General features: G+C 47.2%; 1 protein-coding gene across 2 annotated transcripts; it reads left to right on the top strand.

Moving 5' to 3' along the window:
* The first annotated feature begins 127 nt into the window (after nucleotides 1-127).
* Nucleotides 128-27,777, top strand: Ube2g2 (ubiquitin conjugating enzyme E2 G2). Of its 2 annotated transcripts, none has more exons than XM_028874324.2 (6): nucleotides 128-270; nucleotides 9,456-9,491; nucleotides 9,582-9,627; nucleotides 18,680-18,798; nucleotides 20,670-20,810; nucleotides 26,157-27,777. In XM_028874324.2, the coding sequence occupies exons 1-6, from the start codon at nucleotides 228-230 to the stop codon at nucleotides 26,267-26,269; spliced, it is 498 nt and encodes a 165-aa protein (XP_028730157.1). In that variant the 5' UTR covers nucleotides 128-227; the 3' UTR covers nucleotides 26,270-27,777. The 2 variants fall into 2 exon arrangements, with proteins under 2 accessions (XP_028730157.1, XP_028730158.1); XM_028874325.2 differs by lacking the exon at nucleotides 128-270 and adding an exon at nucleotides 4,797-4,814.

The following is a 27,777-nucleotide window of genomic DNA, read 5'->3' as shown; positions in this document are numbered from 1 at the left end:
CAAGGTTCCGGAACCTGGGCTCCGCCATCCCGGGCCCTGACGCGGCGAGCCCAAGGCGAACCTCCTCGGGCCTCTGCCTGACACCACGTCGGCACGCCACGTCACCCGCGCGCGCCCCGGACGCACTTCTGGCCCGAGGCAGCGCCCCGGAAGCAGCCGTGGAGGTCGGAGCAGGCGGGCGGGACCGGCGCGGATGTGGCGAGGCTGCTGAACCCAGGTTCCGTGGTATGGCGGGGACGGCGCTGAAGAGGCTGATGGCGGAGTATAAGCGTGAGTCGGGCGGCTCCCGCCTCCCCGTCCGCTTCCCCGTAGCCTACCGCGGTGTCCGCCGGCCCGAGCCGGCCCCGGGCGCGGTGTGGGCATGCCGGGCCGGCCTGAAGGAGCCCGCGCGCGGAGGGCCGGGCTGTCGCTGTCGCCTGCGCGCCCCGGCCGGCTGCAGCGGGGCAGGCCCTGGGCGCAGATCGGGTTCGGCCAGCCCGGCCATGGCCCTGCGACCCGGACCTGGTCCCCGAGTCCCTGTGGGCTTGCGCATCTGTCCTCCCTCCCGACAGTTGATGCTGCGGGGCGGTGCTCAGCGAGGACCCGGTAGTCCCTGTAAGGTGGTCATGAGGTAGAGGAGGAGAGTTTGGGGAGAAAGTTGAAAGTCAGCAAATGAACGCCTGAAACCTCCGGCCACGCTGCTGGGGAGAGTTGCAGCAGCTGGGCTGCAGCGAACCAGAGTTTCGCAGGCAAGGGTTCGGGGACTTGGGAAGACCATGTCCTTTCATCCGGATCTGTGTTTCTCTGTTTTACTTTTTCAACCCCATTTCTAGGCTTAGAAACATCATCTTTTATGAAAAAAGAAAAAAGAAAGAAAGAAAGAAAAAGAAAGAAAGAAAGAAAGAAAGAAAGAAAGAAAGAAAGAAAGAAAGAAGGAAAAAAGAAAACAGCAGTCAGGCTCTGGGACAGGGATCCAAGTTCCGGCAGTTTGTACTGCTTGTTGAACTTAATTTCCCAAGGGTGTTCACATTAGAGAAATTTTTAGTCCTCATCTTCTGTCCTCAAAAAAGCCTCAACCATTATTTCAACCATATTGTCAATTAGTTTGCAGTTAAGGTCATGGACCATCTAAGTTTGGGAGAGGGAAGGAATCTGCTTACAAGAGTGGACCCTAAAACAGGAAGGTTGGAGAGGAGGTCAGGGGGTTCACAGGGGAGACAACTCCACGCGCGGTGGTTGCTTGGGAGAGGAAGAAGTGCGAGGAGCTAAGGTGGCCTCAGGCTGACGTCGGCCATATGGAACTGAGTTGTGCCAGCGACTCGAATGGACTTGGGTTGCATCCCTGAAAACACCCCAGCTGTCCTGGCTGGACCCAGACCCACTGACACATGGAAACCATGAGGTCATCAATGGATATTGTTTAAGACTGGGGCCACAGTGACAGGAAATGCATCCACCAGTACCAGCATGAGAAGTGAGGATATCCCCCCCCCCCCTGTGACAACGTCTGTGTAATTTTATAAAGTTCCACTGAGTGTGTCCCTTCTTTGATGGCTTAGCATGTGGTTCGTCCTCGTGTTTAAGACCGTGAACTCCAGTGTCAGGGAGGCTCAGGAACAGCTATGGGTGGACCAGTGTAGATTTGGGGAGGTGTTGCAACGTACCCGATTGTACTGTAGATTGAGAGGTGATATGGCTCTGGGTGTAGTTTATTGTTTACATTTTATTACTTTATGTGTTTGAGTGTTTTGATTGCATGCATGTAAGTGTACCACATGCTTGCCCTGTGCCAGTGGATGTCAGAAGAGGACATTAGATCCCCTGGGACTGGAGTAACAGCTGCTTGTGAGCCTTGGTGTGGGTGCTGAACTAGAACCTGGGTCTTCTGTAAGAGCAACAAGCGCTGGGCTGGAGAGGGCTCAGAGGTTAAGAGCACTGACTGCTCTTCGAGAGGTCCTGAGTTCAATTCCCAGCACCCACATGGTGGCTCACAACCATCTGTAATGAGATCTGGTGCCCTCTTCTGTATACATAATAAGTAAACAAATCTTTTTTTTTTTTAAAAAAAAAGAGCAACAAGTGCTCTTAACCTCTGAGTCATCTGTCCCGTCCCCCAATTTTTAGGCTCCCTAATTTTGTATTATTTAAATTTGTAACTATAATTTAAATTTGTAGAAGTTGAATAACAGATACAAAATGATTTGCCTGTGCTCACTACCAAAAAGAGCCAAGTAAAGAGCTTAGACTAACCTCTGGCTCGCCCTCTTTCTGGTACAAGTGCATTCACTCAGCTGTGCGTGCCGAGGATATTGAACGTCCTGCTTTGTCACGCTCCTCCACCCTCTTCCCTTGAGACCGGGTCTGTCCCTGAACCTGGAGCTCATCAATTCAGCTAGAACGGCTGGCCAGTTAGCCCCAGAAATCCTCCTGTTCCCACCCTTGCCTCCAGATCTGGGGTTACAGGCACACACAGTAAATAAAGCCTACCTCTTTTTCATATGGGTACTGGGACTCAAACTTGGTTCCTCTGCAGGAGCATTGTGTGCTCTTGTGTTATGTATTCCCAGTGCTTTTCTTCCATGACAGACACAGGGAGCAGTGGCCCAGGGCTGCTGTAACAGTGTGCGCCTGGATGGCTTACCATAACAGAAGCCATTAGGATTAAACATCCAGGTGCGGGCTGGGCTGTGATCCTTGGCAGGGTAGGCTCTGGGGGAAGATCTTTTTTTCTGCCTCTCAGCTTCTGTGGTGCTGGCTTCCTTGGGTTCCCGAGGATGTTAGTATAATTCCTTCTCTCCTGTCCCTTCCTGTGGCCATCTTATCCTGGGTGTGTGGGTATTCAGATCTCCCACTTGACAAGTTAGCAGTCATTGGTTTAGGACCCAGTCTAGTTAGTAGGCTCTCTATTTAACTCTGGTACATCTGCTGAGACCCCATTTCCAGACAATGTCACTGTTCCCACTTCTGGGTAGAGTTGAGACTGTTTTAAAATTGCAGTTATTTTTATGGATTTATGTGTGTGTGGGCAAGTGAGTACCTGTGCATGTGCAGAAGTTAGGACAGCTGGCCAGAGTCGGTTCTCCCCTTCGACTGTGTGGCTCCTGGGAAGCTTGAGCTTGGGTTGTCATACTTGGCAGCAAGTGTGTCTACCCATGAGTCATCCCTGGGCTCGGCTGTGAGGCAGTACATCATAGTAGGAGCATGAAGTAGAGCAAAGCTGTTTACCTAGAGGCCAGAACACAAAGGAAAGAAGCCAAAAGCCTGGGTCCCTATACACCCCTTAAGGATCTGCTCTCAGAGACTAGGCTTCCACTCCTCTTTGTTTCCTGGCCATGCCTGGTGCTCCTTGCTGTGATGTACTACTGCCTTTTCACAAGCAGGCACTCAGACAGCAACACCAGAATTCCCAAGACTGTGAGCTAAAACTTTCCTCTTTGGAAGGTGATTGTCTCAGGCGTTTTGTTACAGTAATGGCCAGCTGAGTAACATGGTGTCCCTGATACCGTGCTTGCAAAAGAGCATGAACAGTGACTTAGATTCTTCACACGTCTTCCCAGCACCACCTGAATTCCCATTCCCATATCTCTACACATGGATGGTTTTCTTTGTCTGTGAACGTAATAGAAATTATACAGTGTATGTTTTTGTTTGTTTGCTTTTTTTTTTGGAACTTCTTGCCCAGCCTTGTGTCTCAGTTTCCTTTCTCTTGGAGCTTGTGGCTGTGGTTCACTCTCCTTGCTGAGTGGATTTCTTTTTGTGAATAAACCGGAACCCATCTGTTCTGCTACAGATAGACACTGAAGTTAATTTGCATTTGATTTTGTAAGTACTGCAGCCGTGAGCAGCAGTTTTGAAAATCTCTTGGTGCCCATGTGCAGGTTTGCAGTTGGAGGATAACTCAGACTCATGGAGCGTTTGAATGACCAGCCAGCTTTTCTGGCTGTGCTAAACTGTTTCACGGTGGCCTTTCCAGTGTGTGTCCTGGTCCGCCACAGCAGAGGCCTGCTGCTTAGGCTTTTCACTTAGACTTTACCTTTTGGGTCTTCATCTTGTCTGGCAGGTGTTGCATGGTACCCTGGGGCTTTAATTGGCATATCAATGATTATGAGAGAGGTGGCAGCATTCCTTCATGTACACAAGCCCTCTCTGCCTCTTTTGGTGAATGTCTGTCTCTGGCAGACTTTACACAGGGCTGTCTTTTTCTGGCTTGCTCCTGTGTGTTCGTGTGTGTGTGTGTGTGTGTGTGTGTGTGTGTGTGTGTGTGTGTGTGTGTGTGTGTGACATCTAAGCTGTGAATAATCGCATCCTCAGACTGCCCTGCGCTGGATCCGGCCTGCCCCTCCCAGACAGCACTGGTCTTCTTTCGCTCACTGCAGTGTTGGTGCTTCTCTGCACTCAGCACACTTGTGTGGAGATTTATCTGTGCTGCCGGGCTCGGGGCAGTGTCCCCTCACCCTTACAGAAGCAAGAGATGAAGTGGGGCAGGCGGTTCAGCTGTTGAGTAGAAGTCCTGGCAGGGCTTGCCAGGGTGGAGTGAGACTGCACTGGAGTTCTCTGAACAGCCACTTAAACTGTGTAGGACTCGTTTATTTCTGGGAAGTTCCACTGATATTTTGATATTTTCAGACACCACTGTTGACCTGAATATCCATCCACTGATAAGGGAGAAGTGATTGTTCCTTTTCTTTTTTTAAAGGTTTGATTTTTATTCTATGTGTGTAGTCTTTTGCCTGTATGTATGTCTGTGTACCAGGTGCATGCCTGGTGTCTGCAAAAGCCAGAAGAGGGAGTTGGAGCTCCTGGAATTGGAGTTACAGACCGTTGTGAGCTGCCATGTGAGTGTTGGGAACTGAACCTGGGTCCTCTGGAAGAGCAGCCAGTGCTCTTAACTGCTGAGTCATTTCCTAGCCCGATGCTGTTCCCTTTTAATGTAGAGTGGTAATCCATTGCATGGCCGTTGTTTAAACATTTGCTTCCTGATGATCATTGGGATGTGCCCAGCTCTGGGCTGCGAGGAGACCGCTGTGAACATCGTGTGCTTGTCTTCATTCCTCTTACATAAACGCCTGTTTACTTTCCGAAAGCACTGCCCAGTGGTCTGACGTCACCGTCTGCCCTCACTGGCACAGAGGCTCCACAGCTCTGCTGACTTTGTAGCTGTTCCTCCTTCCTGTTCGGCTGTGTTCGTGTCTCTGGTGGCTTAACATGAAATTCTCTTGTAACTGACAGTGTTGAGTCACTGCAAGCTTACCGACCTGTCTTTGTTGATGAAATGTATCGAGTGCTTATTTTTAAATTGTGTTGTTTCCTTAGGATGTACATTTCTTTAACATTGCCTTTTATTGGCTATTTGCCTTGCAAATATTTTTCCTTCTTGGCTTGACTCCATGTGTCATCTCCCCAGTCCAGGGGTTCCTTTAATTTAAAACTTTTTTAGGTTTATTTTATGTTTATTTACATGCAAATCTCAGTGTGTATGTGCACGTGTGTGCAGACCCCATGGAGGCCAGAAGAGGGCATGGGATCCCCTTGGAGCTGGGATGTTGGTGCTGGGCATTGCTTTAGTCTTCTGAAAGGGCAGCAAATGCTCTGAACTGCATAGTGTCTATCCAGCTCCTAATCCTGCCTTTTAAACGGCAGATTAAAAAAAAAAAAAAAAAAAAAAAAGACTTTGAAAACATTCTTGCTTTTGTGTCTGTTTGAGAAACTGTTGAGGATTTCTCTTAGGATTTCTTCTAGGTGTTCCACAGTTAATATCTGTAATCCATTTCAGAGTTTTGTGGGAGAAGCCAGGGTTCCTTTACACATTATCTGGGAGTGTTCCAGCTGTGTTAGTTGCTGGAGTGGCTGTGCCTTCGACTAGGTATGCAAGAGAAACTGATTTTCTTGCAACCCTGAAGGCAAGCTCCCCAGAGTTAGGGTGTGGGACAGGCCTGTTTACCTGAGGCCTCAGCGAGGACACAGGCAGGCTGGATTAGGACCTGGTCTAACTACAGTGACCTCACTTGAACTGTAGTAACACTCCACCTGATTGTCTCTGTTCAGCATGTCCTGTGCAGTGTGTTGAACCTGCCCGTGTGACCCCTGGATTTCCCTGGCTTTCCATTGTCGACTGTGGGGCTTTTGTATCTCCTCAGTTTCTTGAAGGAGTGGCCTCTGCAGCCATCTCCCTTGTTTTTACCAGTGTATCAGTGGGACTGGCTTCTAGAAATGGAATCATTGAATTCGAGAACAAATTTGTATTTCATTGGTGAAGTGGCTATTTCTTAAGCTACTAAAGTAGTTTTTAACAAATTATCATTTTCAGGGAATAGTCTTTGAAAATTTCTGATATGATTAGTAGTTGTTTCTCTTCTGGGATTTCTTTATCAGTAAACATGGAACTGTGTGGTTTTGTATGTGTTACCTGTCTTGAAGCCTTTCCGCCGTTGACTGCAGTTCATCACTGACCAGCAGGTGGCAGTGCTGGATAGCGAAGTGGGTGGGATGGTGCTGGCTGCGCAGAGCCTGGGTCTCGGCATAGCTGGCCCCAGCCCAGGCTTGACCTCTCTCCTTCTCTCTCGCAGGGAAAGGTGATGTCCCAGGGACGTTCCATAGGGGGCTCCTATACAGAATACAGCTCTGCTGCAGCTTGTACCTTTGTCTCACAGCATTCCTTAGCCCCAGATTTTAGCAGCTCACAATCATCTGCCTGCTTTGTTAAGTGTTTTCTTATAATCAGGGGTGACTGGACTAGATTTCAGATGACTTAGCGTGTAAAGGCTTGGCAGGCTGGTTCTGTTACGGATCCCACTTCGTTCCTGTGAAGAGATACAGAGAGAGACTGTAGAGGTGTGTCGCCCCGGTGTGCTCCTGCCTTCCTGGTACTTGACCTCTTCATGTCTGCCTCCTTCCTTCCTTGTGTGCACACATCTGACTGCACAGCCTCCTGTTCCTTCTTCTTGCTTGGCCTCTTATTATCTCCCTGTCTCTCTCATTCACTGTAAAAAAAAAAAACAAAAACAAAAACAAAAGACCCTTATTGTTACCCCATGCTCATGAGTGTTTGCCTGTATGTATTAAAGTGCACCACATATATACAGTGCTGCAGACGCTAGAAAGAGGGTGTTGAATCCCCTGAAACTGGACTTACTGACAGTTCTGGTGGGTCCGGAACCATACCTGTGTCCCTGTAAGAGTAGTGAATTCTCATAACCACTGAGCCATCTCTTCAGCCCCCATCCGCTTCCCCCACCAGTATTTTTAATTACATTTACTTGTGTGTGCTGGGGGTGGGTGTGCACATACTCTGACATTCATGTGGATGTCGGGGGACAACTTGTGGGAATCCGTTCTCTCTTTCTATCATGTGGGTCCTTGCCTTCAAACTCAGGTCCTCAGACTTGGCAGCTAGAGGCGTCACCAGCTGAACGTCTCTTTAATAATGTCCTCTGTTGTGTGTCTTTCAACTTAGCCCCTTTTCCTTTTCTGGGGTGATAGCCAGAGGCCCTCAAGATGGTCTAGTGTTGAGCTTTACCTTTGTAGGGTTTCCTACAGTACAGCCTGTAGGAAACGAGGCCATCCCAACCGAGATTGCTTACCGCTGCGTGAACACAGTCTGCATGGTGTGCATCCTGGGTGGACTGGAGAGGTCCGTGCTGTGGGGCCTCAGGTCCCTTTGGAGATTGCGTACGGCCCTGACCAAAGGAAGCTTTGGCAGGGTCTGCTGTGCTGTCCATGTGGGGAATGTGTCCACGACAGGCTGTGCTTGTGATGCTGGGCATTTCTCCCTCCCCTTCCCGTCCTTTTCTCTTTCCTCTTTCTCCTCCTTCCTCTCCCCTTCCGTCGGCTTCTTAGGTGTAATAGACAGCGGGGGCAGCAGGGCAGGCAATAACAGTGTTCCCGGCCCTGAAGCTTTTCAAAGGGAAAGTGAGGTTGGTTCTGTGAGAACAAAGTCCCCTCACTGTCTAGCTGTGATCCGGTGAGTTCCGGGTCTCTGTCCATGGGTTCTCTCTCACGAGACTCACTTCCTAACTGCAGGTGTGCGGAAGGAAGGAAGCCCATTCAGCTGTAGATGTTGACCTCAGAGCAACTTGGAGCAGGTCTCCCTTTCTTACTGGCTGTAGATTTCTTTGGATAATCGGTTTCCATTCTTTGTGTCTGGCCCTTTTGCCTTATTTGTTTGGCAGAGATTTATTAACTTCTATTTTTTCCAGAGTCCACCATTTGGCCCTGTAAGTCTTGGGTGTACTTGCTGTTGGTCATCTTGACCTCCCTGGCCCTCAGATGGCAGAGAGCGCCCTGTCCTGACTTTCTTACTGGGCTTGCCTTGTCCTATGGCTGCTGCCTTCTCTTGCCAGTCACCATTTTTCCAAGTGTGTCCACAGGTGCGGTGTTTGTTCACACAGGTTATAGTCATCTGTTGGTTGTTACCACAATAGTACCTAATATTTATTGAGCAAAAGTGTTCATCTGAGCCCAGTGGGGCACGTATAAATCTCTCACTTGTGAGGCAGAGGCCAGAAGGTGGCTGCAGGTTTGAGGCCAACCTTGGACACAGTCCAGGTTTTACACAGGGACACTCTTGTCCTAAATTTCTTTTTTTAGCTCACGTTTTTGGAGTTCAGAGTAGAAGATGAGGGTCTGTGGGATGATGATGGGTGGCCAACATTATGGCGACTGTAGTGACCTGAGTGCAGGATTGTACATGAGATAGTGCTCACAGCTGGCCGCTTCTGGAACCACTCTGGTGTCGTATTCCCAGTGTCACATACACTACCTCATGCCCCCACCTCCTAAAGGTCACGTTCTTCCCCACCCCAGTACCCCTACTCTGCTTCCAACACTTGACTCTTAGGGACACACCCCAGACCAGAACATGACCTAGATAAAAATCATGATGCAAGAGTTGACCCACCACCTGGTGGCAGAGCTGGACACCTGGTCTTCGGCAGCTACCGGCCTTAAGTAGCTGAGACTGCAGTAGGCTTACCCGCTGCCATTCGTCACCAGGGTGACCATCTGGGCTTCTGCAGGGTGATGGCCGAGATCGCTGACCCAGAGAGTGGTCGGTCTGATTAGGTCACTCCCTGCAACCTCAGCTTGGCCTCATCTTTCTGTCACATTCTGAAAGGTTTGTGCTAACTCTTAAATTGATAGGAAATGGCATTTAATTAGAAAATAGCCCATTTTAGATGGTGAGTTTGACAGAGGAGCTGGCGGGAGCATGGACAGGGCACATGGGGACTAGGGGGGACATGGGGGGGCATGGCAGGCGTAGTCTGTCCCCCTTTGTTTTCACCTCTTACTGATGTAAAGGGCTGCTCAGAGCCAGTGTTGGTTTCGGGGCTGGGCCTTCCTTTGGACACAGAGAGCTGCCCTCTCAGGAGAAATGTACACTGTAATCTAGTTCATATGACTCATGAAAGTGCTTTGCTAAGCGATGACAGTGTAACACACGTTCTGTCTGGTAATGGCTCTGTTCTTTACCTTTACAGAATTAACCCTGAATCCTCCAGAAGGAATTGTAGCAGGTAAGGGGCTTGAGTGACTTCATTATCATTTTCTTCCAGTTGCCAAAGTTGCCTTCTAAGTAAGATGTGGAATCTTTTCTTTCCCTGCAGGCCCCATGAATGAAGAGAATTTTTTTGAATGGGAGGCATTGATCATGTAAGTTAATTGTGTGGGTTACTATTTTTTCCCCATGCTTTACTGGAAACTAGGTCTAAGAATCTCTACTCTGAAATGTTGACTGGGCCCAAGTGGGCTTGTAGCTTTCAGCTGTCCCCTGGGCAGAATCCAGGTGAACGTGGATCCAAAGGAGATGACAGCGGTGCCTTAGACCCAGTAAAGATTTAGTTGTGAATATGCGCAGCTCTGGGTAGTTTCAGTGGCAGTTTTTAATGTGTGGTTATGTTAGGAAGAAACACTACCTTACTTAGTCCTTTGCTTTCACATGACTGACAACACAGAGAGCTTCTGTGTCCCCTGAGCTGTGGGGTTTCCCCACCAGAGCCCCATCCAGCTCTTGAGTATCCAGTGTGCTCTGATCCAATGCAGTCACGACACTGTCTGTCTGGAGAGCGGCAGGTCCCACAGGCTGAGGTTTCTGTCTCCAGGACAATCTTTCTGCAGGCCTAGTCTTAAGTCTGAGTCTTTGGAACTTGTGACTAGCTAGAAGTTGGAGTTCATATGACTCCAGCATTGTGGCCGCTCCCTGAAAGGGAAACACTTGACTCACATTTACAGTTTCTTGTAGGGTGCTTTTGATGTGTGAGTGTTTTGCCTACATGTGTGCCTGGTATCTCAGAGTCTCTGGAACTAGAGTTTAGACAGTTGTGAGCACAGGTACTTTGTAGCACGTGGTGAGTTCTTGTTCCTCCTGTGAGCTGCCACACGTGGGCTGGCAACAGGCTCCAACCCCATCCTGTAATGCCCCTGTCTCCTTTCTCTGGTGCCGACTCACAGCACATGTGACCCTGGTACCCAGCATGGAAGCCCAGCTGGGCCTGTCTAGTCAGTTTCTTGACCTCTCTGTGTGCGTTACTTCCTCAAGGTCGTGAGCCCAGACCCTTCTGGAAGGAGGAAGGTCTTGGCACTTGTCATGGGGAAAGTTAAGTCAGAGAATTTCCTTGTGGCATGGTTGGGCAGTCTGTGTAAAGGCCTGACTCGGAGGAATGACTTAGAAACCAGGAGCCATGGCCAGAAGCTAAAGAAAACAACATGTGTGTGTATTTATCAATTTATATCTGAAAGGAAAGTGTTGGCTTAGGGCCGGCCCCCAAGACCAAGTTCTCAGCACAAAGGAGATTTATTTTCCCAGAGGGACAGAGGGCAGGGATAAGGGACAAAGACAGGAGACAGAGGACGAGGGAGAAGGGAAGGGAGGGAGGAAAGGGGGCAGGGTATTTGTCCCGGAGGACAGAGGACGGCCTCTGGATAGAGAGGAGACAGACATGGCCCATAGGCAAATGGCGGTTTATGAAGGTACAAGGGGAAACCCCATGTTAGGATGAGTGCTTCATTTTAATTGGGCATGTTAATTAGGGGAGCCAAATTAAGTTAGGGGCTTTTGATGCTGGACTTCAATACTTTGACAGGTGGACCTTGGTAGTCAGCCTCAGGAGGAGGAAGTGGCCAAATAAGGAACCAGACCTTGGTGGCTAGCTTTAGGAGTGTAATCTAACGGTTTTTACCAAGGCCGAGGGAATGGGGCAGAAGGGCGAGGCCTGCCAGAGCCACATGCTCAGTGTGCTAGTGTCCCTTCAATATTTATATCCCATAATATGCAGTAGTTGTGGTGGATTTGCCTCAAATAGTGTGGGTGGCTTTTCTAGTAGGAATAAAGTAGTAGGTGACTAAACAGACTTCCTGGAGCAGCATTAGACCGGAAAAGCCAGGGCCTCTGTTTCTTCCCCTTTGCTCCTCCCCACCCCAATTCTGCTTCCTGTTTCTCTGTTTGCCTTCTCTGGCATACAGCCCTTCACTGTTGGTGGCTCTGAATATGATGCGGTTTATTCCAGAATGAGCTTGAGGCTCCTATCCCCAGTCTGGATTTTGTGATATTTAACTTACAGTCATGTTGCTTAGAAGAGAAACAGGGGACCCTGAGTCTGGAGTGTCCTCTTCTCTAGTCCATACTCAGCCTGTTTAGCATTCTTCTTTCTACCTTCTATGTGCAAGAAAATGAGGTTATGTTGAACTGAGTAAGCTGCACTCTGTGGTCAGTTTCTCAGTCAATAAAAAATTTCAATTAACTCCAGTGTTTCAGGCTGGATTTTGTTGGTTGAGACGTTCTCTGGGGGGCAAGGTAGGGAAAGAGGTTTGGCTACCCATCCAGGTGTGAGCTCTGAGCAAGGCAGGATTTGTTTATGTCTGTGCTTACAGCACATTGGTGCTGTCCCATCCGTGTGTCCATCCCCACCCCCACCCTCAATACCCAGAGCCTTGTACATGCTGTCAGAACACTGCATCCCCTATGCCCAAGCCCTTCTTATTTTTAAGTTTGAGACAAGGTTTTGCTAAATTCACCAGGTTGGTCTTGAACTCACTCTTGTGGCTCAGAAAAGGCCTTGAACTTTTGAACCCTTTTCCTCAGCTTGCTGACTTGCCAGTATTATAGGCCTGGCACATTAGTTCCTAAAGATCTACAAGTTGGCCTGGGAAAATGACTGGTAAGTTTTGCCTGCGAAGGTTAGGCCATGCATGAAGGCTGAGTGAAAGTGAGGGGTTTTGATTTTATTTTTTAAGTCACCCATAAACACTGTCTAGAGAAAGTGCCCCAGACCTGATGTTTATCAGACCTTCATTGCTTGAGCTGCATCACATTTTTTTCTAAGTTTTCTGGAGTCTGTGTGTACCGTGGTACACTTGAGCCTTGCGTACTTGAGGGATCTATTCTGAGTTTCTGGTGGATGCTGGAAACTTTGGGCTGTAACCCTAATAACAAGAGCTAGTAAAAGAAATTGGCCGGCATGTTGGTGGCACACGCCTTTAATCCCAGCACTTAGGAGGCAGAGGCAGGCGGATCTCTGAGTTCAAAGCCAGCCTGGTCTACTGTTGTGGAATATTAGATTAAGATGTGTTACATTCATTTATGCTGGGTAATATTTGTTTAATGATACAAAGATGTGTTGCATTCTTGTATGTTGCGTTTGTTTAACTCTGTAAAGCTGTGTGTAAAGCCTGCCTAAAACACCTGATTGGTCAATAAAGAGCTGAATGGCCAATAGCTAGGCAGGAGAGAGAAACAGGCAGAAAGACAAAAAGGAGAAATCTAGAAGAGTAGAGAAGAGGGAGGAATAAGAAAAGGAGAAGAGGTGGATGCCAGGGGTCAGCTGCCCAGCCACACAGTCAACTGTGGAGTAAGAAGGAAAGAAAGAGATACAGAATAAAGAAAGGTAAGAGCCCAGAGGCAAGAGGTAGTTAAAGAGAAACAGGATATTTAAGTTAGAAAAGCTGGGGCTGGAGAGATGGCTCAGAGGTTAAGAGCACTGACTGCTCTTCCTAGAGGTCCTGAGTTCAATTCCCAGCAACCACATGGTGGCTCACAACCATCTGTAATGAGATCTGGCACCCTCTTCTGTATAGATAATAAATAAATAAACAAATAATTCTTTAAAAAAATAGTTAGAAAAGCTGGCCAGAAACGAGCCAAGCTAATGCTGGGCATTCATAAGTAAGAATAAGTCTCTGTGTATTTATTTGGGGGCTGGGTGGGCCCCCAAAGAGTAAAAAAAAAAAAAAAAAAATCCAACTACAATCTACAGAAAGAGTTCCAGGACAGCCAGGGTTGTTATATAGAGAAACCTCATCTTGAAATACCAACCAAACAATAACCAGAACCAAACAAACAAAACAGAAAAATTGACAGTATTCTATAATGCAAGTTATTTAAAACTTTGGAATCATTTCTGGAACTTGCTGATTGTTAGCATCAGACATTGGTGAATCCGCATAAGAGGGAGGGTTCTCTTGCTTTTCGGTGAGATGATACAGGCCTGTGGCCGTTGCTGCCCCTAGCCAGGTCATTGCTGGGGGCCATGTCAGGTGGAGCTCTGTTTACTTTTCTTTCACTCACTTTACAGAGCTGGGGGATCAAACTCCTGACCTGCAGCCATTTCCCCAGGCATTGTTTGCTTTTAAAGAAGCAGATGATCATGTGTGTGAACTGATGTGTGACCTGTTTGTTTCATCTGCCATGTCCTGTGTCAACACAGACACACCTGCACTCGCTCACATGCCATCACAGCAGCTCGCCAGCTGTAGGAGCAGCGGTTGTTAGGAAGCCTGCAGAGGTCAGGGCACCTGAGGAGCCTGTCATATTTGGAAGATGTTGGCTCATATGTGTCCACAGATGGGTTGAGAAGCTCATTAAAGAACAGTTGAGCTCTCTAGTGTGGATTTTAAAAACTGCATTGTTAAAAGTCTGTTGAATTAACTATTACTAATTTTAGATAAACAGTATAAAGTTAAACAAATATTTTGAAAACCTGTCTTAAAAAGTAATTACAACTGATTTTCAGGAGAGCACGTTTGTGTTTGAATAAGGCTTTTGCGTTAGTGTGGAATTCCCCTGCTCCAAGATCTAGTGACTTTGTGGGTTTTGGTCTTGTTCCAGACCCTTCACAAACAAGAGGCCGTTTACAAATGTTCTTAAAACATCTATCAAGGAATTAACTGTCCTCCTGTGGCTTTGTCTCACCCTGCTGTTTTGGCAGAGAGCGGGCTGGGCTTTTATTCCTTGGTGACTGGGGGCCTCTCCTCCCTCAGATAGCTGGTTTCTAGGGCCTCTTCTGTCCCTGGTACTTTTGGCCACTGCTTGTCTCCTGGCAGCCTGATACTGCTGGCTTTGCCATCGCCCTGCCTGGTGGTTGGCAAGCAGTGGTAATATCCCAGTAGCTTGTAGCTCTCTACACTGCCACCCTTGGTTCTTTTCGGTTAGTTCTATGTAAGGAATGGGGTGTAGGAGTCGGCCTTCGCTCTGCCTGTGGCCACCCACTTGCCCATTGAGTACTCTGAGCATCTGTCAAAATAACACAAACCGTCGTCATTCAGGGGCTTCGTCCGTCTGCCACACACCACACTGTCTGGCTGGTGGAGCTTTAGTTTTACAGTGCTCCAGTCTGGAAGTGTGGGGTGTTCCTTTATTCAGGGTTTTCAAACAAACACTCAACCTTGAGAACGTCATTACCATGATACAATTTTAACTCTAAAGTAGTCCGCTCTTGTTGTTAGGGTGTGTGTCCCTACACACACAGGAAATCCCACAGACCCTCGCTGCTGTCTTCTCAGGGAAGGACACAGGCAGGGTGAAGGAGGAGTGTTAGCTTTTTTGCTTACACATTTCTGTATTTGGATATTTTCCAACATGAGTAAGGTTAGCATTTATGTAGACAAGGGATCCTCTGTGTTAGAATTCACCATGCAGTTCTCGGAGCACTCTGTGCCCTTCAAGATGGGGGGGGGGGGTTATTTAAGTTTTCTAGCAGTGTCTCTAATGCAAACACATTAGGATGTGGCTGTGACTCCTTTGGACAGAGTTGACATGAAATTACAATGTGGAACAAACCCTTGTGTTACTACCCTGGTTCTGGCAGTGGAAGGATCTTTTGAATAACACAGAAGAATCAGGGTATCCCTGTCTATGCAAGTTGCTGGGACAGCAAAGGTGCATGTGGACCCTTTTCCAAGGTACAGCTTCCTACCATGGTGTCCTGTTGCCAACAAGGTGTTATATCCTGGGAGTAGACAAGTCTCTGGTGATCTCTGCTGCCTAGCCAGCAACTCCCATCGGCCCAGAGTGTGGCCAGATGTGGGCCCTGGTGAGGTAGGAGCTGCTGGAGGAAACTTCATTGAAGTCTGGAGTGGAACACTCCTGCTGGGTGTTGCTGAGGGACCTGCGGGCTGTAGGGAGGGTGTTTGTGGGTTTGCCCACTTTGTTTGTATGCTGTGTATTCTAGCCAGCCTCACTGCGGAGATTAGCAATCTCTAGTAATTCATCTCTGGTTCTGAGTTCCAAAGAGAGGGGCAGTCTGTTATTTTAACACCTCATCAATTACAGTGGTGTAAGACAGTCTTTCATCCGTTTAGACACTTCCTAAAGAGAACAGCAAAGTGGCTTCTCGAACATTCGCCTGCCCTGGGATCAGTGGCAGGCGGGGCCAAACAACTGTGGCTTCGGGAGCTGCTCTGACCCTCTGCCTTCCAGGCACAGGTTGACTTCTCCACCTTGCAGCATCCAAAAATGAAAGGCAAGCTTCTGGCTGGAATTCCGTGGTTACAGGTGTGCTGCTGATGTGGTCTGAGGCAGCTCTGGAGGACAGGCTGAGTTAGGCAGTCAGCCGCGACAGGAATGACAGCCGTTGGTCATTCTTCCACATCTGTTCTCTTGCAGACGAGAAGCCAGTGAGGCCTTTAAGGAGGCATTCCCCAAGGACAGCAGTTATAACACAATACTCTAATGGTGTGCTGGGGAATAGGAAGTTAGGCAGTGTTTGCAATCAGTCGATGGAAGGTTGTTTGTTGGGGCAAGGGATTGTGTGTGCCTTGGCTGTTTTATTTCCTTTCCTGTTCTGTTGTGAGGTGAGGGTCTTCACTTCTAGAAGTGGGGAGTGAAACTTGTCTAAAGCTATTGTTTGTTTCCCCGTCCTGGGCAGGAAGCTTCTCTGGCGTTTCCCACCTTGGCAGGCACGTCCCTGCAGTTTGCCACCTGCATACCTGCTCAAGGGACAGGCGTGCTGGAAGAGAGAAGGAAACCCCAGTTTAAACCGGCAGTGAGCCTGAGTATGCGCAAACAGCTTTGCTATTTAAGATGTGGGCGCACTTGAGGAAATGTTGGGTCATGCTTCTTCTGATGCTGTGAACAACCCAGTAGACTTTTTTTTTTTTTTTTTTTTTTTTTTTTTTTTTTTTTTAAAGAAAGCCCCATTATGAGAAACAAAGACCTGTTATCAAAGCATTGAGCAAATGCCATGTAGCTCATTCCAAGGACACTACCCATTTTTTTCTCACTCTAGACTCATTGGTGCCAGCCGTAGTGAGGCCCTACAGGGTGTTTTGTCTCAGTCTTTTCTGTCTGTGTCTGTCTGTCTGTCTCTCTCCTTTTGAGACAGGATTAATCTCTGTTATGTACCCTTGACTGGCCTGGAACTCTCCATATAGATCAGGCTGGGCTCGAGCTCACAGAGATCCGCCTGCCTCTGCCTCCCAAGTGCTGGGACTAATAGCATGCACCACCAGGCCTGGCCAGCAGGATTACTTCTGAGATAGTGTCTTTGTTTGTCCAACCTTCTGACTGCAGTTTTAAAGACGGCATTGTGCATCTCCCAGCTTCGGCCAGTAGTAAAATAGCAGCAGTCCCCTTGACCTCCTTAGTTCAGGAGGATGGGAAGTGCTGATAGGCGGGTTACCTCCACAGTGCTGGACAGATGGACTTAGGAGAGAACGGGGCGCTCAGGGCTCCATCCAGGCCCCTGCGGCGGGAGAGAGGAAAACTCAGCTGGACCACACCTGTGAAGGTGACTGTGCTGCTGCTTCTCAGGGCATCCTCTGCCTCGGCCTGGTGCCAGGACCCCAGGGCACTGTCAGGCAGCATGTCATCCCTCCAAGCAGAAGAGCTATTCATCTTGTTTTTGAAGTAGCACAGGATCGCTTTCCAGAGTCAAGGCTTGTCACTGAGAAAAAAACTTGGCTTAACAAGACACTGCATTGTTCTTTCGAAGCCCTGGGTGTGACTGTGAACGAAATTAAATTTTTTTCTTTGCTCTCTTAATTGTGGAGATAAATAGTGCAGCAAGTATTTTACAGATCTATGTATCACTGATCTAAAATAACTTTATCAAAACTTTAAACATATTCATGTTGTTGTTTTTTTGTGGTGTTTTATCTGGGAACAATATGTATGTGATGTATACATATGTGCATGCAGATGGTTATCTGTGCCACATGTGTGTGGAGATGAGATCAACCTCAGATGTTCATCAGGACCACTTGATTTTTGAGACAGGGTCTCCTGTTGGCCTGGGATTTGCTGATTTGGTGAGGCTAACTGACCAGTGAGCCTAGGGGGTTCCCCTAGCTCCACCTCCCCGGTGCTTGGGTCAAAAGCATGTACCTTCACACCTGCCTGTTTACATGAGCTCTGGAGCTTGAACCCTGGCTCTCAGGCTTGCATGAGACTTTACAGACTGAGCTTTTTACCCCCAGATTGATTTTTGTTATTTTAAGTGTGTGTGTGTGTGTGTGGGTGGGTGGGTGGGGGGTGCTTGAGTCATAAGTACAGGTGCCCACAGAAATCAGAGGAGTTGGATCCCCCTGTAGCTGGAGTTAGAGGTGGTTGCCAGCTGCCCCTTGTAGTGCTGAGAATCAAACTCGGGTCCTTTGGAGGAGCAGTATGTGTTCTTAACTGCAGAGCCACCCCTTCCCACCCACCCCTTGTTGTTGTCTTGAGACAAGAGCTTGTGTAGACCAGTTGCCCTAGATATCAGGTACCACTACACCCAGCTAAGTTTGGATTTTGAGAAATTCTTTTCTAGTAAGTAAAGACGGCTTTTACATCTCCTAATTCTCCCCCTGTCTGTGGAAGTCCAGGTCCTTATCCCCTTAAGAGGGTTCTTTCTGTGTTAGACCTGCTGTCACAGGGAGGCAGAGCTGTTTATTTTTTATTTATTGATTTTTGTTCTTTCGAGACAGGGTTTCTCTGTGTCTCCCTGGCTGTCCTGGAACTTACTCTGTAGACTAGGCTGGTCTTGAACTCAGAGATCAGCCTGCCTCTGCTTCCCAAGTGCTGGGGTTAAAGGAGTGTGCCACTACTGCCCAGTGGCCTAGGCTTCTTTCACACTGAGCATGAGTTGAGGATCACACGTGTACCCTTTCTGTTTGATGGGTATAAAATCACATCTTAGGCACACTGAAAAAGTCAAAATATCCTTTGAAATACATTCCTCCTCACCCGCCTCTACAGAGGCTCTTGATTATTCTCTGCTACAATTCACACCTCAATCCTCATGGGAGCTGGACCTCAGCGACAGCCACCTCCCGAGGGCCGCAGTATGCTGGAGTGTCTCTCTGGTGCAGTTACTGTGCAGAGCTCTGCCACCTGCGCTTCGGCTTGTGTTTGTGCCTCGGGTCTAAAACAGCTGGAACAGAGCTCCTGGTTCCTTCTCCCATGTCTGAGTCGGGGCAGGCACTGTGATTACGACGTCTATCTCCTAATTTGCAGGGGCCCTGAAGACACTTGCTTTGAGTTTGGTGTTTTTCCTGCCATCCTGAGTTTCCCACTTGACTACCCCTTGAGTCCTCCAAAGATGAGATTCACCTGCGAGATGTTCCATCCCAACAGTAAGTGAGTCCAAATGTGGTTGACAAGGCAGCAGAATGCTGCGTTGTTAATAAGAGGCAGGGGGCCCTGCAGGTACATGGGATGCAGCACACCAGTACTGTACGGGCGCACATGTCTCCAATGGCTGCCAGCTTTTAAACTGGGGCAAATCAGTTATGGTGTGAGCACCAGGATTTCTATTTTGAAGATCAGCTTAATGTAGAGGAGAAAAAAAAAATGTATGAACTTAACACTAGCTATTTGGCCCAGCCATCCTGCATTAATGGGCTTACTAGAACTTTCAGGCCTTGAGTGCTTTGTTGCATTGGCCTTTGTCGAAGTATATTTTTAATGGTGGAAAATTGGAATTGTCTTAGTGGTTAAAAGCACTTGCTGCTCTTGCAGAGGACTCAGATTTGGTTCCCAGTACACACATAGTTGCTCACAACCAAGGCTCCAGGGAATCTGATACCCTCCGCTGGCCTCCCTGTAACCAGACTCTCTTGTGTTTGCACAGACATACACACAGCAAAACACTCATGCACGGTAAACTGGAGTCAGCCCAGCCTTCCTACAGCAGAGTTAAGGAATGCTCTAGTTGGACTGGATGTTAAGAATCCATAGAGGTGGCATGGTGATGCACTCAAGTTTAGTGTTGACTGGGAAGTAAGCCAGTACTCAATAGTGCTCTGAGTTTTATCTTCAGAAAACAATCTGTGCAAGTGTCTGGAAATGGGTACAATAATACTGCCAGTGACTCTTCTCTGATTGGGATTATTTATTTATTTAACTTCTTCCTTTTACAAGTAGGTATTATAGATAACAGAAATTTGAGGGGTGAAGTGCTTGATCTTGATATAGGGTTCATATTGCCCAGGATGGTCTTGAACTCCTGATTTTCCTGACTACATCTTCCAAGTGCTAGAGTCCACACATGTGTCAATATGCCCACTAGACATAGGAGAAATGGGGCAATGTGTTGTATTTTGAATGATGGTATTTAGAGTAATGCTTCTGCTTGTAAAGGATTTTTATCGCCACTAACAATCATGATCTTAAAAATCCGATCCTGGAACAGAAATTCAAGTAGGATATTCTAATTTGTAAAAATAAGACATTTACTTATTTGTCACTAGTTTTTTAAAATTGATTTCCATTTTATTTTATGTATACAGGTATTTTAGCTGCATGTATATCTGTTTTACATGTTCATGGTACTCACAGAAGCCAGAAGACTTTAATCCGCCGGAATTAGAGTTAAGGATGGTTCTGAGCCATTATGTGGGTGCTGGTTGAACCCTGGTCCTCTGGAAAAGCAGTCAACCCTCTTAACCACTGAACTGCTTCTCCAACCCAAATCGATGTCTTTTTATTTTGTAAAAAATAATTTTGAACTGGGTGTGTTGTTAAATGCCCACCCCTTCTCAGCAGTTAAGTAATTCAGTGCCTTGCCTCTACTCTGGCTACATGGACATCGATTCGGGGTGGGGTGGGGGTGGTCCTGCCAGCTGAGTTAGGGATGTCTAAAACCTGTGCTGCAGAGCCCTGTGAAGAATCTTGATTTCTGGGTACTTGAATTTTGGAATACTTATCCACTCACTTTTTACTTACTCCTTTTGGTGATAATGCTCAGAGAAATCTATAACAAGGTGGAGTCCATTTGTGACTAGTTAGTGCTAGGTAGACCTGGTCCCAAGCGCCCTTGTCAGCCAGTGACCACAGGACCTGATCAGTCCCCAAAAGGTCTGGCCTGCTGCTGGTAGGCCTCTCTGGGATTTGTGCCAACAGGAAGTGTCCTGTTGCTGCTGTACAAACAGCTGGGCCTCTGTAGAGCTGCCCCAGCACAGTGGCACCGTATCTGGGCTCACATGGCTGCCTCTGAATTTTGCAGTCTATCCCGACGGGAGAGTCTGCATCTCCATCTTGCATGCCCCAGGCGATGATCCCATGGGCTATGAGAGCAGTGCTGAGCGGTGGAGCCCTGTGCAGAGTGTAGAGAAGATCCTGCTTTCCGTGGTGAGCATGCTGGCAGGTGAGCTTGTGCATTCCATTTTCTGTTACTGTGTCAGGTCTGTACTTTCCCGAGTGTGAGCATACTTTCAGGCACGTTTTATTAGAATATACAATATATTATCACGTTCCCCCTTTTTTGTCTAAAATAATAAAAGAAGGTTATAACTAATATAAGAAAAACAATATACAGTAAGTACAATAACTATATACAATATATACAGTCAAGAATTACATTAATAATGTCTAGTCCATTAACATTTGACAGATTCAGAGAAAATAGTCCACTATTTATCCTATTTTGGTGAGTCCAAAATGTTGTACCTAATTCACATTCTATTCTAACTTGTATTACCAACCCAAAACTATTTTTCGATGTTTTTGGAACTTAGACACTTTATACCTCTTCAGTTAGTTTCTTTTCTGAATTTGTTAACAAGAAAAACTATAACTACCTAGTCTTCAACTCCCTCAGAGACCCAAGAAGGAAATACAATTACCTAAGTAAGCAGGAAGTGCAAACAAGCGACTTCCAAACAATGTGAGAAATGACAGAAACAGCTGGCTGCCTGGGCAGTCACCCAAGGTTCCTCTGCAATATTGGGGCATCCATCTTCCGCCTACAGGCCTAGCATATCTGACAGACTTATCTGTGAAGCAGGATTTTCTGAAGGGCTGTCCTACTTTGTCTTGGCAAAATTCAGCAGTTCTTTCTTTTGTGTCCTGTTTGTCCATTTGGACAGCACACTGTCAGCAGTCAAGGCAATGACATTTTCTTGCCCTGTGGCTAATTTGCCACAAAGAAAGTAAACTCCATAAAGAGTTTTTTCAACATCCATCATCTTCTCTGAAGTAGATTGGTACTGTCAGGAGCAGACATGTCTCATTGTCATTAAAAAAAAAAAAAAAAAACCTATGTTATTAAAATATCTTAAATGCCATATTCTATAGATCTCTGAAGTGTTTGAAGACGATCTGTCTATCTAAAATATATCCGTTTGACCTTGAAAACATACCTAACCTGACAAGTTCCATTGTAATATGTGACTAACTGCTAATCTGCATTTCTTTATTATCCTAAATAGTTGGTAATAATAATTTTCAAGGACTAGCAATTTATATTACATTGCTAAATTACTATATAGGTACAATACCTTGAACAAGAGTAGAAATATATGTACAGTATATTCTAACAAAATTAACCTCAAATTTGTATCAATATACATAATTTGTATATAATATACAAAAATCCAATCCAATGTAAAATATTTAAAACAAGTAGTTGCTTTTTAAAAGTAGATTCAGTAATTACCTTTTTATCTCACCATATCCATATTCTCCCTTTTTTCTTTTCAGAATAGATTCAATAATCTACCCTTTTATCCTGTCATTTCTAAATCTCTCTCTTTTTTAAGAGTAGATTCAATAATCTACCTTTTTATCCTGTCATTCTATATAATACATTTCTACATCATATCCCTCTTTCTTCTTTTAGAAAGAGATTGACTATGACCAATAACAATTTTTAACCAACCTCTAAACAAAACAAACATCCATAATCCATTTTTTGGGAATGTGGGCATAGTTTTCTAGGCTACTTCCTGCTGATTGGGAGCACTGGTAGTCTTATGGGGACACAAAGAAAATTTAGGATTATGGTGAAGTACTGATTGGAGTAGTCTGTGAGGCTGTATCATCTCAGCTAGCCATCTCTATATTGTCCTGAGCAGTTTGTAGTCCAAACTGATCTTTGGGTGGTGTTTGTCAGCTTAATGGTGTTGTCGTTGTCCTGATGGAATTGCAGCTGTAGGGTCCCATCTTCTTTTTGGAGACTTCAAAGTCTCTGTCAGGTGTGGTCATGGTTCACTGCAGAAAATCTTTTTTGTAGGACAAGTTTTCTGGATGATTTGTCCTTTTTCTTCAGATGTCTCATTTGTCCAGTGGTCTTCAGATTCCTTAGCTGGATGCCTTCATTCTCCTGAAAAGGCAAAAACAAAACCCTTCCCCAACCCTAACTTTGGAAAGGTTCCAAATCTAACCTTTATCTATTGTGATTTATGGTTTCTCCTGAATTTTTTATTCTCTCTTCTATAGTTCTATCATCCAGAGCAGTATGGTTTTTACAACAGACATTAGGTTCTTTAATTGCTCTGGGAAGGAGTTTCTTCCATGATGACTGGAAAGGACTGAATGGAATTGACATGGGGGCCTTTGAGAGGTCCCTCAGGGAGTTTCCTGGTGGCAAAGGCAAGGGATTACCTTGTCTGTCCCTTGTTGATCTACATTTATCAGTCCAATATCTGCCTTTGCCACACCTTCTACATAATCCAGAAGGGAGGGGCGTGCTGTTGCTATTGTTCCTTGAAAAAACATTGTTTCTAGGAACATTTTGCTTATAGTCCCTTTTTAGGTGACCTTGTTTACCGCAATTGAAACATTTGACATTATGATTTTTCTTCAGACCTCTGGAAATCACCTATCCAACCATGGTCATGGTCATGAGATTCAAAATTTATTGTATCTCAGATCCATTCTGCCAAGGGTGCTGATCTTGCCTTTAACGGCCTAATTACCCTTTTGCATTGTGCATTAGCATTTTCAAAAGCCAGAGATTCAATTATTATCTGTCTAGATTCAGAATTTGGTATCATTCTATTTACTGCTGAAGTCAATCTTTGTAAAAAATCAGTGAAAGTTTCTTTTGGGCCCTGTATAACTTTAGTAAATGACTCAGTTTTCTTTCCTACTTCTTCAATTCTGTCTCAAGCATTCAAGGCTGCCATGTGGCATAAAGCCAGGGTGTGGCCATCATATAAAGATTGTCTTTGCATATCAGCATAATCGCCTTCTCCAAGAAGTTTATCTTGGGGAATTTTGATACCTCTAGCCCTACTCAGTTGTTTAATGGTCTTAGCCTCATCCTTCCACTAGGTCCTCCATTGTAATTGGGGACCAGCCATCTAAGATGGCTGTGACCAAATCTGTCCAGTTTTGAGGAATAATCCTATTACAAGTTGAGCATGAGTTTAACATCTGCTTTATGAAAGATGAGTGGTTGCCATATGAAACTATTGCTTCTTTGAATCTCCTCAAATCTAACGTTTGCACAGGAGTCCATTCAGCTCTTACACAGTCGGGGGGGTAGCTATCATTTGGCAGTTCCTGTAAGGTTACTGGATAAATTAAAATCGGCTGTTTGAAAGCCTTAGGCTGTTTCTCTGTAACCTTATAATGCAATGCTGACATTGGTTCTTCTTTAAATTCTTCTGTCTGGGTCTGAATGTCTTTATGATCTGTTTTAACAGGATTTTCTAAAAACTTTTATCTTGATACTCATATTAACCAGCTTTTTAAATGATGAAACAGAAGAGATCAAATAATATTTATAATTGACATTACATAAATCCCATCAACATTAATTATCCTCTCATTTAATTGTTCCATTTTCAGGCCATCAATAGTATTATCAAACAGAGACCAAACTACCTCCATTGTAAAAATGTTTCCCATATTTTAATGTGGGAAAAAACTTTCTTTTAACTAATTCTTCCCTTTAAGAAGTCCCAATTGAGCTGGGCAGTGGTAGCACATGCCTTTAATCCCAGCACTCAGGAGGCAGAGGTAGGTGGGTCTCTGTGAGTTCAAGGCCAGCCTGGTCTACAGAGCAAGATCAAGGACAGGCTCCAAAGCTACACAGAGAAACCCTGTCTCGAAGAAAGAAAAAAGAAAGAAAAGAAAAGAAATCCCAATTAACTCAGCACATCTGCTGATGGTGACAATTCAGATGACGGCGTGGCAGCAGCCCAAGGAGGGCCAAGGAAAGCCGGAACCCACTGGGAGAGGGGGGCAGCAGCATATGGCCTAGCTGTCTGCAGCACACGGCCTAGCTGTCTGCATGGGGGAGTGTGCGAAAGCGGCCGACTCCTGTGGTCTCTAGAGCCCCAAACCTATGGGCTTTGCTGCAGAGAGGCAGGGTAGCCGGCAGCGTAGGGACTCCGGCTGCGTGTCGGCCTGAGCTGGTGGCTGCCAGACCACAGGCAAGCAGCCTTTTCCTGAATCCGTGTCCCCAAAGGTGGGCGCCAGGTGTTGCTCACTTTTTTAAAAGGTCTTTTAATAAAAATCCCAGAGCCAGATATTGGGGTAAATGCTGAAAGACCAGAGAGACAAAGGAACAAGCCACTGCCATGTCTCACCTCGCCAGCTCCATGAATCCTGTGACTGAATGTCTCTTCAGTCCACAGCCGAAAGCTCTCCAGCTGAAAAGCCTTCTCTGTGCCACCACTGCCTGGCTCTGTGACTGAATCAATCTCATGTAGTCCTGGGGCTTTGAACTCACAGAGATCCAGACCGATCTCTACCTCCTGAGTGCGAGGATTAAAGGTGTGTGCCACCCCTGCCTGGCCTCTATGTTTAATCTAGTGGCTTGTTCTGTTCTCCGATCTCCAGGCAAATTTTATTAGGGTACACAAGATATCACCACACATACTTCCATGATTACAGATTATATAGGACATGCCGGATTGTTGACCAGTTTGCTATTCTCTGATCTTTGGCATTTTCATTTTTGGGGGCCCCACTGTGTGGTTTAATGCTTAGTACAACAGGTACCCCGGTGTGAGGTCCCTGTATTTTCAAGGAACTTGCAAACCTATCAGCAGTTGCTGGCCAGTGTGGTAAACCCGGCTGCAGAAATACTTCTCTGGCCTCTTTGGAGTGAGTTGGGACACCAGGAGTTGACAAGGGAGGTGGGAAGGGAAGACATTTGGGGCTGAGGGTCAGCTGGACAGGGCAGGAGCCCTGACACTAAGCTTGGTGGGGAGCCCTGGGAGTTGCATTGGTTGCCACATCCTGCAGTTTTACCTTAGAAGGACTGTCTGTGTGGAGCTGGCGGGTGAGGGATTGGGATGGGAGCAGAGCGTTTGACTTCTCAGTCTGGTATTCAGACACGTGGACACTCATGGCCAAGAGAATGGGTGGATTTGGAGGGGCTGGAGGAGGCAGGCCCTCAGACTCCCTCAGGTGGGGTGTGAGGACTTCTATTGCTACCTGAGCACCAGGGTGCAGTGGCCAGGGAGGTACAAAGGGAGCAGGATCCCGTCAAGGGGAGTTTGGGGTGTGTGGGGAAAGGGGGTTCCTGTCCCCTAAAGGAGCTGCTGCAGGTTGCTGGAAGTGAGGGGGCTGCTGACTTGAGGGTCAGTGCCCTGCTTGTGCCAGCCTCCAGCCTCCCTTCCTCAGGCGGAAGGCCCTGGTTTGTGTTGGAAGTCCCCTTGCTACCCAGAATGACCCGCGAGAGCTCTGTGGCTCTAGAGAGGAAAAGGAGGCTGTGGCCAGGTGCTCACCCTTTACTCACAGCTCCCTTTCTCTGCAGAGCCCAATGACGAGAGTGGAGCGAATGTAGATGCTTCCAAGATGTGGCGGGATGACCGGGAACAGTTCTACAAGATTGCCAAGCAGATCGTCCAGAAGTCTCTGGGGCTCTGAGGCCACACCGCGTGCACACTGCGCAGTCCAGCGCTGTCCTCCAGAACACTTGGCAACGGAGCTGCCATGCCGACACCAACACAGGCCTCTGCAGAGCCACAGCACCTATGGTTCCTTCCTTTCCACCCCAGCCGGGCAGCTCCCCTGAAATCATGACTGGAGTAATGCCAGCTGCTGTGCTCCAAAGGACTCCTCCTGCCGCGCCTCAGGGAGGGTCCAGGCTGTCCTCACTACCTCTCCCAGCCACGGGTCCTCAGCTCTGCTCCCTCCCTCCTGCAGTGCTGAGGACCTGCCTCTGACATCCGCAGGGGCTGGGTGTACCAGTGCTGCCCCTTCTGAGGACGTGGGGCCTTGGAGAAAGCAGTGTGGGCCTGGTGTCCCCGCCTCTCAGTTCCTAGGTGTCCCAGGAGGCCTTCTGAGCTTCTTTTGACACTCTGCACTTACGAGCCCGGGCTGCCTTTGGCGTGGTGACAGGCTTGCTGTGTGCATCACAGATGTCACCGGAGCCCCCTGCAGGGGCTCTTTGGTAAATAGGTTCATGAGAAGAGGGGACCTGGGTCACCAAGGCTGCTGCTCTTCCTGGTTACATCCATGTCTGAGTTACTGGTGCACACTAGAGCAGGTGGGGACGGCCAGGGCTTTAGCGGGGGTCTCGCCCGGGGGTTCTGTATATATACATGTGGTCGCACCGGGTTTAGCTCTAGGATCAAATTGTTCTTCACTGTCAGGGTTGGAAGGGAATCTGCCACTAGGTGCTCAGCAGAGGTGCCCACTTTGAACCGGACAGCTGGGAAGTGGCTGTGGTGCAGGCCGGGGGTGGAGGGTCTCAAACAGCAGGACTGGGAAGTGGCTGTGGTGCAGGCCGGGGGTGGAGGGTCTCAAACAGCAGGACCATACTGAGCAGCCGTGCCCGAGCAGACCCCACAAGCAATAACAGATCTTCAGTGTAAGCGGATGCTTGGCCTTTTCTAACCAGGTTCCATTTGAACATGAGTTTCTATTTTTAAAGTGCAGCTCATCTGTGGGGGGTGCAGCAGATCTCGCTGCATAGGATCTGCTTTTCCTTGCTCACATGTCAGCGGCCAGGGCTGTGCATGTTTCATGGTGTTAGTAGTTCCCAGCTCTGGGGCTCCAACTGGGCACCTATGGGAACCTCATGCTTTCCTTCTCCCAAGGGAGTCCGTTTCTATTTGAAATGCAGCAGAGTCTGGTGTTGGGAGGTGCAGGAGAAGGGAATTGTACCGAAATAGTATTTGTAGGCCATTGAGATGAAGCCCTTTCTGCAAAGAAGTGGCCTGTGTGGGGACGTGAACACCCGCAGAGTGGCCCCAGGGCATGTCACCACCCTCAGGCTTCCCTGGCAAGTGGGGGAAGACAGGCAGTCTCTTTACAAAACAAAAGTATTTTTATTCATTTGTATTTATTAAATGAAAAAAAGAATCCTCTGGTGTCCCTCTTGTGTGGTGGACTTTAATTGCTGTTCAATAAAACTGTATATCCCATGTCCA

Source organism: Peromyscus leucopus, chromosome 16_21 (genome assembly GCF_004664715.2).
Source record: "Peromyscus leucopus breed LL Stock chromosome 16_21, UCI_PerLeu_2.1, whole genome shotgun sequence".
Classification (NCBI taxonomy): Eukaryota; Metazoa; Chordata; class Mammalia; order Rodentia; family Cricetidae; genus Peromyscus; species Peromyscus leucopus.
The sequence above is the reverse complement of the archived record's forward strand: the minus strand, read 5'-3'. Positions and strand labels throughout refer to the sequence as shown.

Excerpts from the sequence above, each read along its gene's own strand:
- Ube2g2 (XM_028874324.2), top strand. The coding sequence starts at position 228 with ATGGCGGGGACGGCGCTGAAGAGGCTGATGGCGGAGTATAAGC. Across the intron at positions 18,799-20,669 it reads CGAGATGTTCCATCCCAACA|TCTATCCCGACGGGAGAGTC; the intron begins GTAAGTGAGTCC and ends TGAATTTTGCAG. Across the intron at positions 20,811-26,156 it reads CGTGGTGAGCATGCTGGCAG|AGCCCAATGACGAGAGTGGA; the intron begins GTGAGCTTGTGC and ends CTTTCTCTGCAG.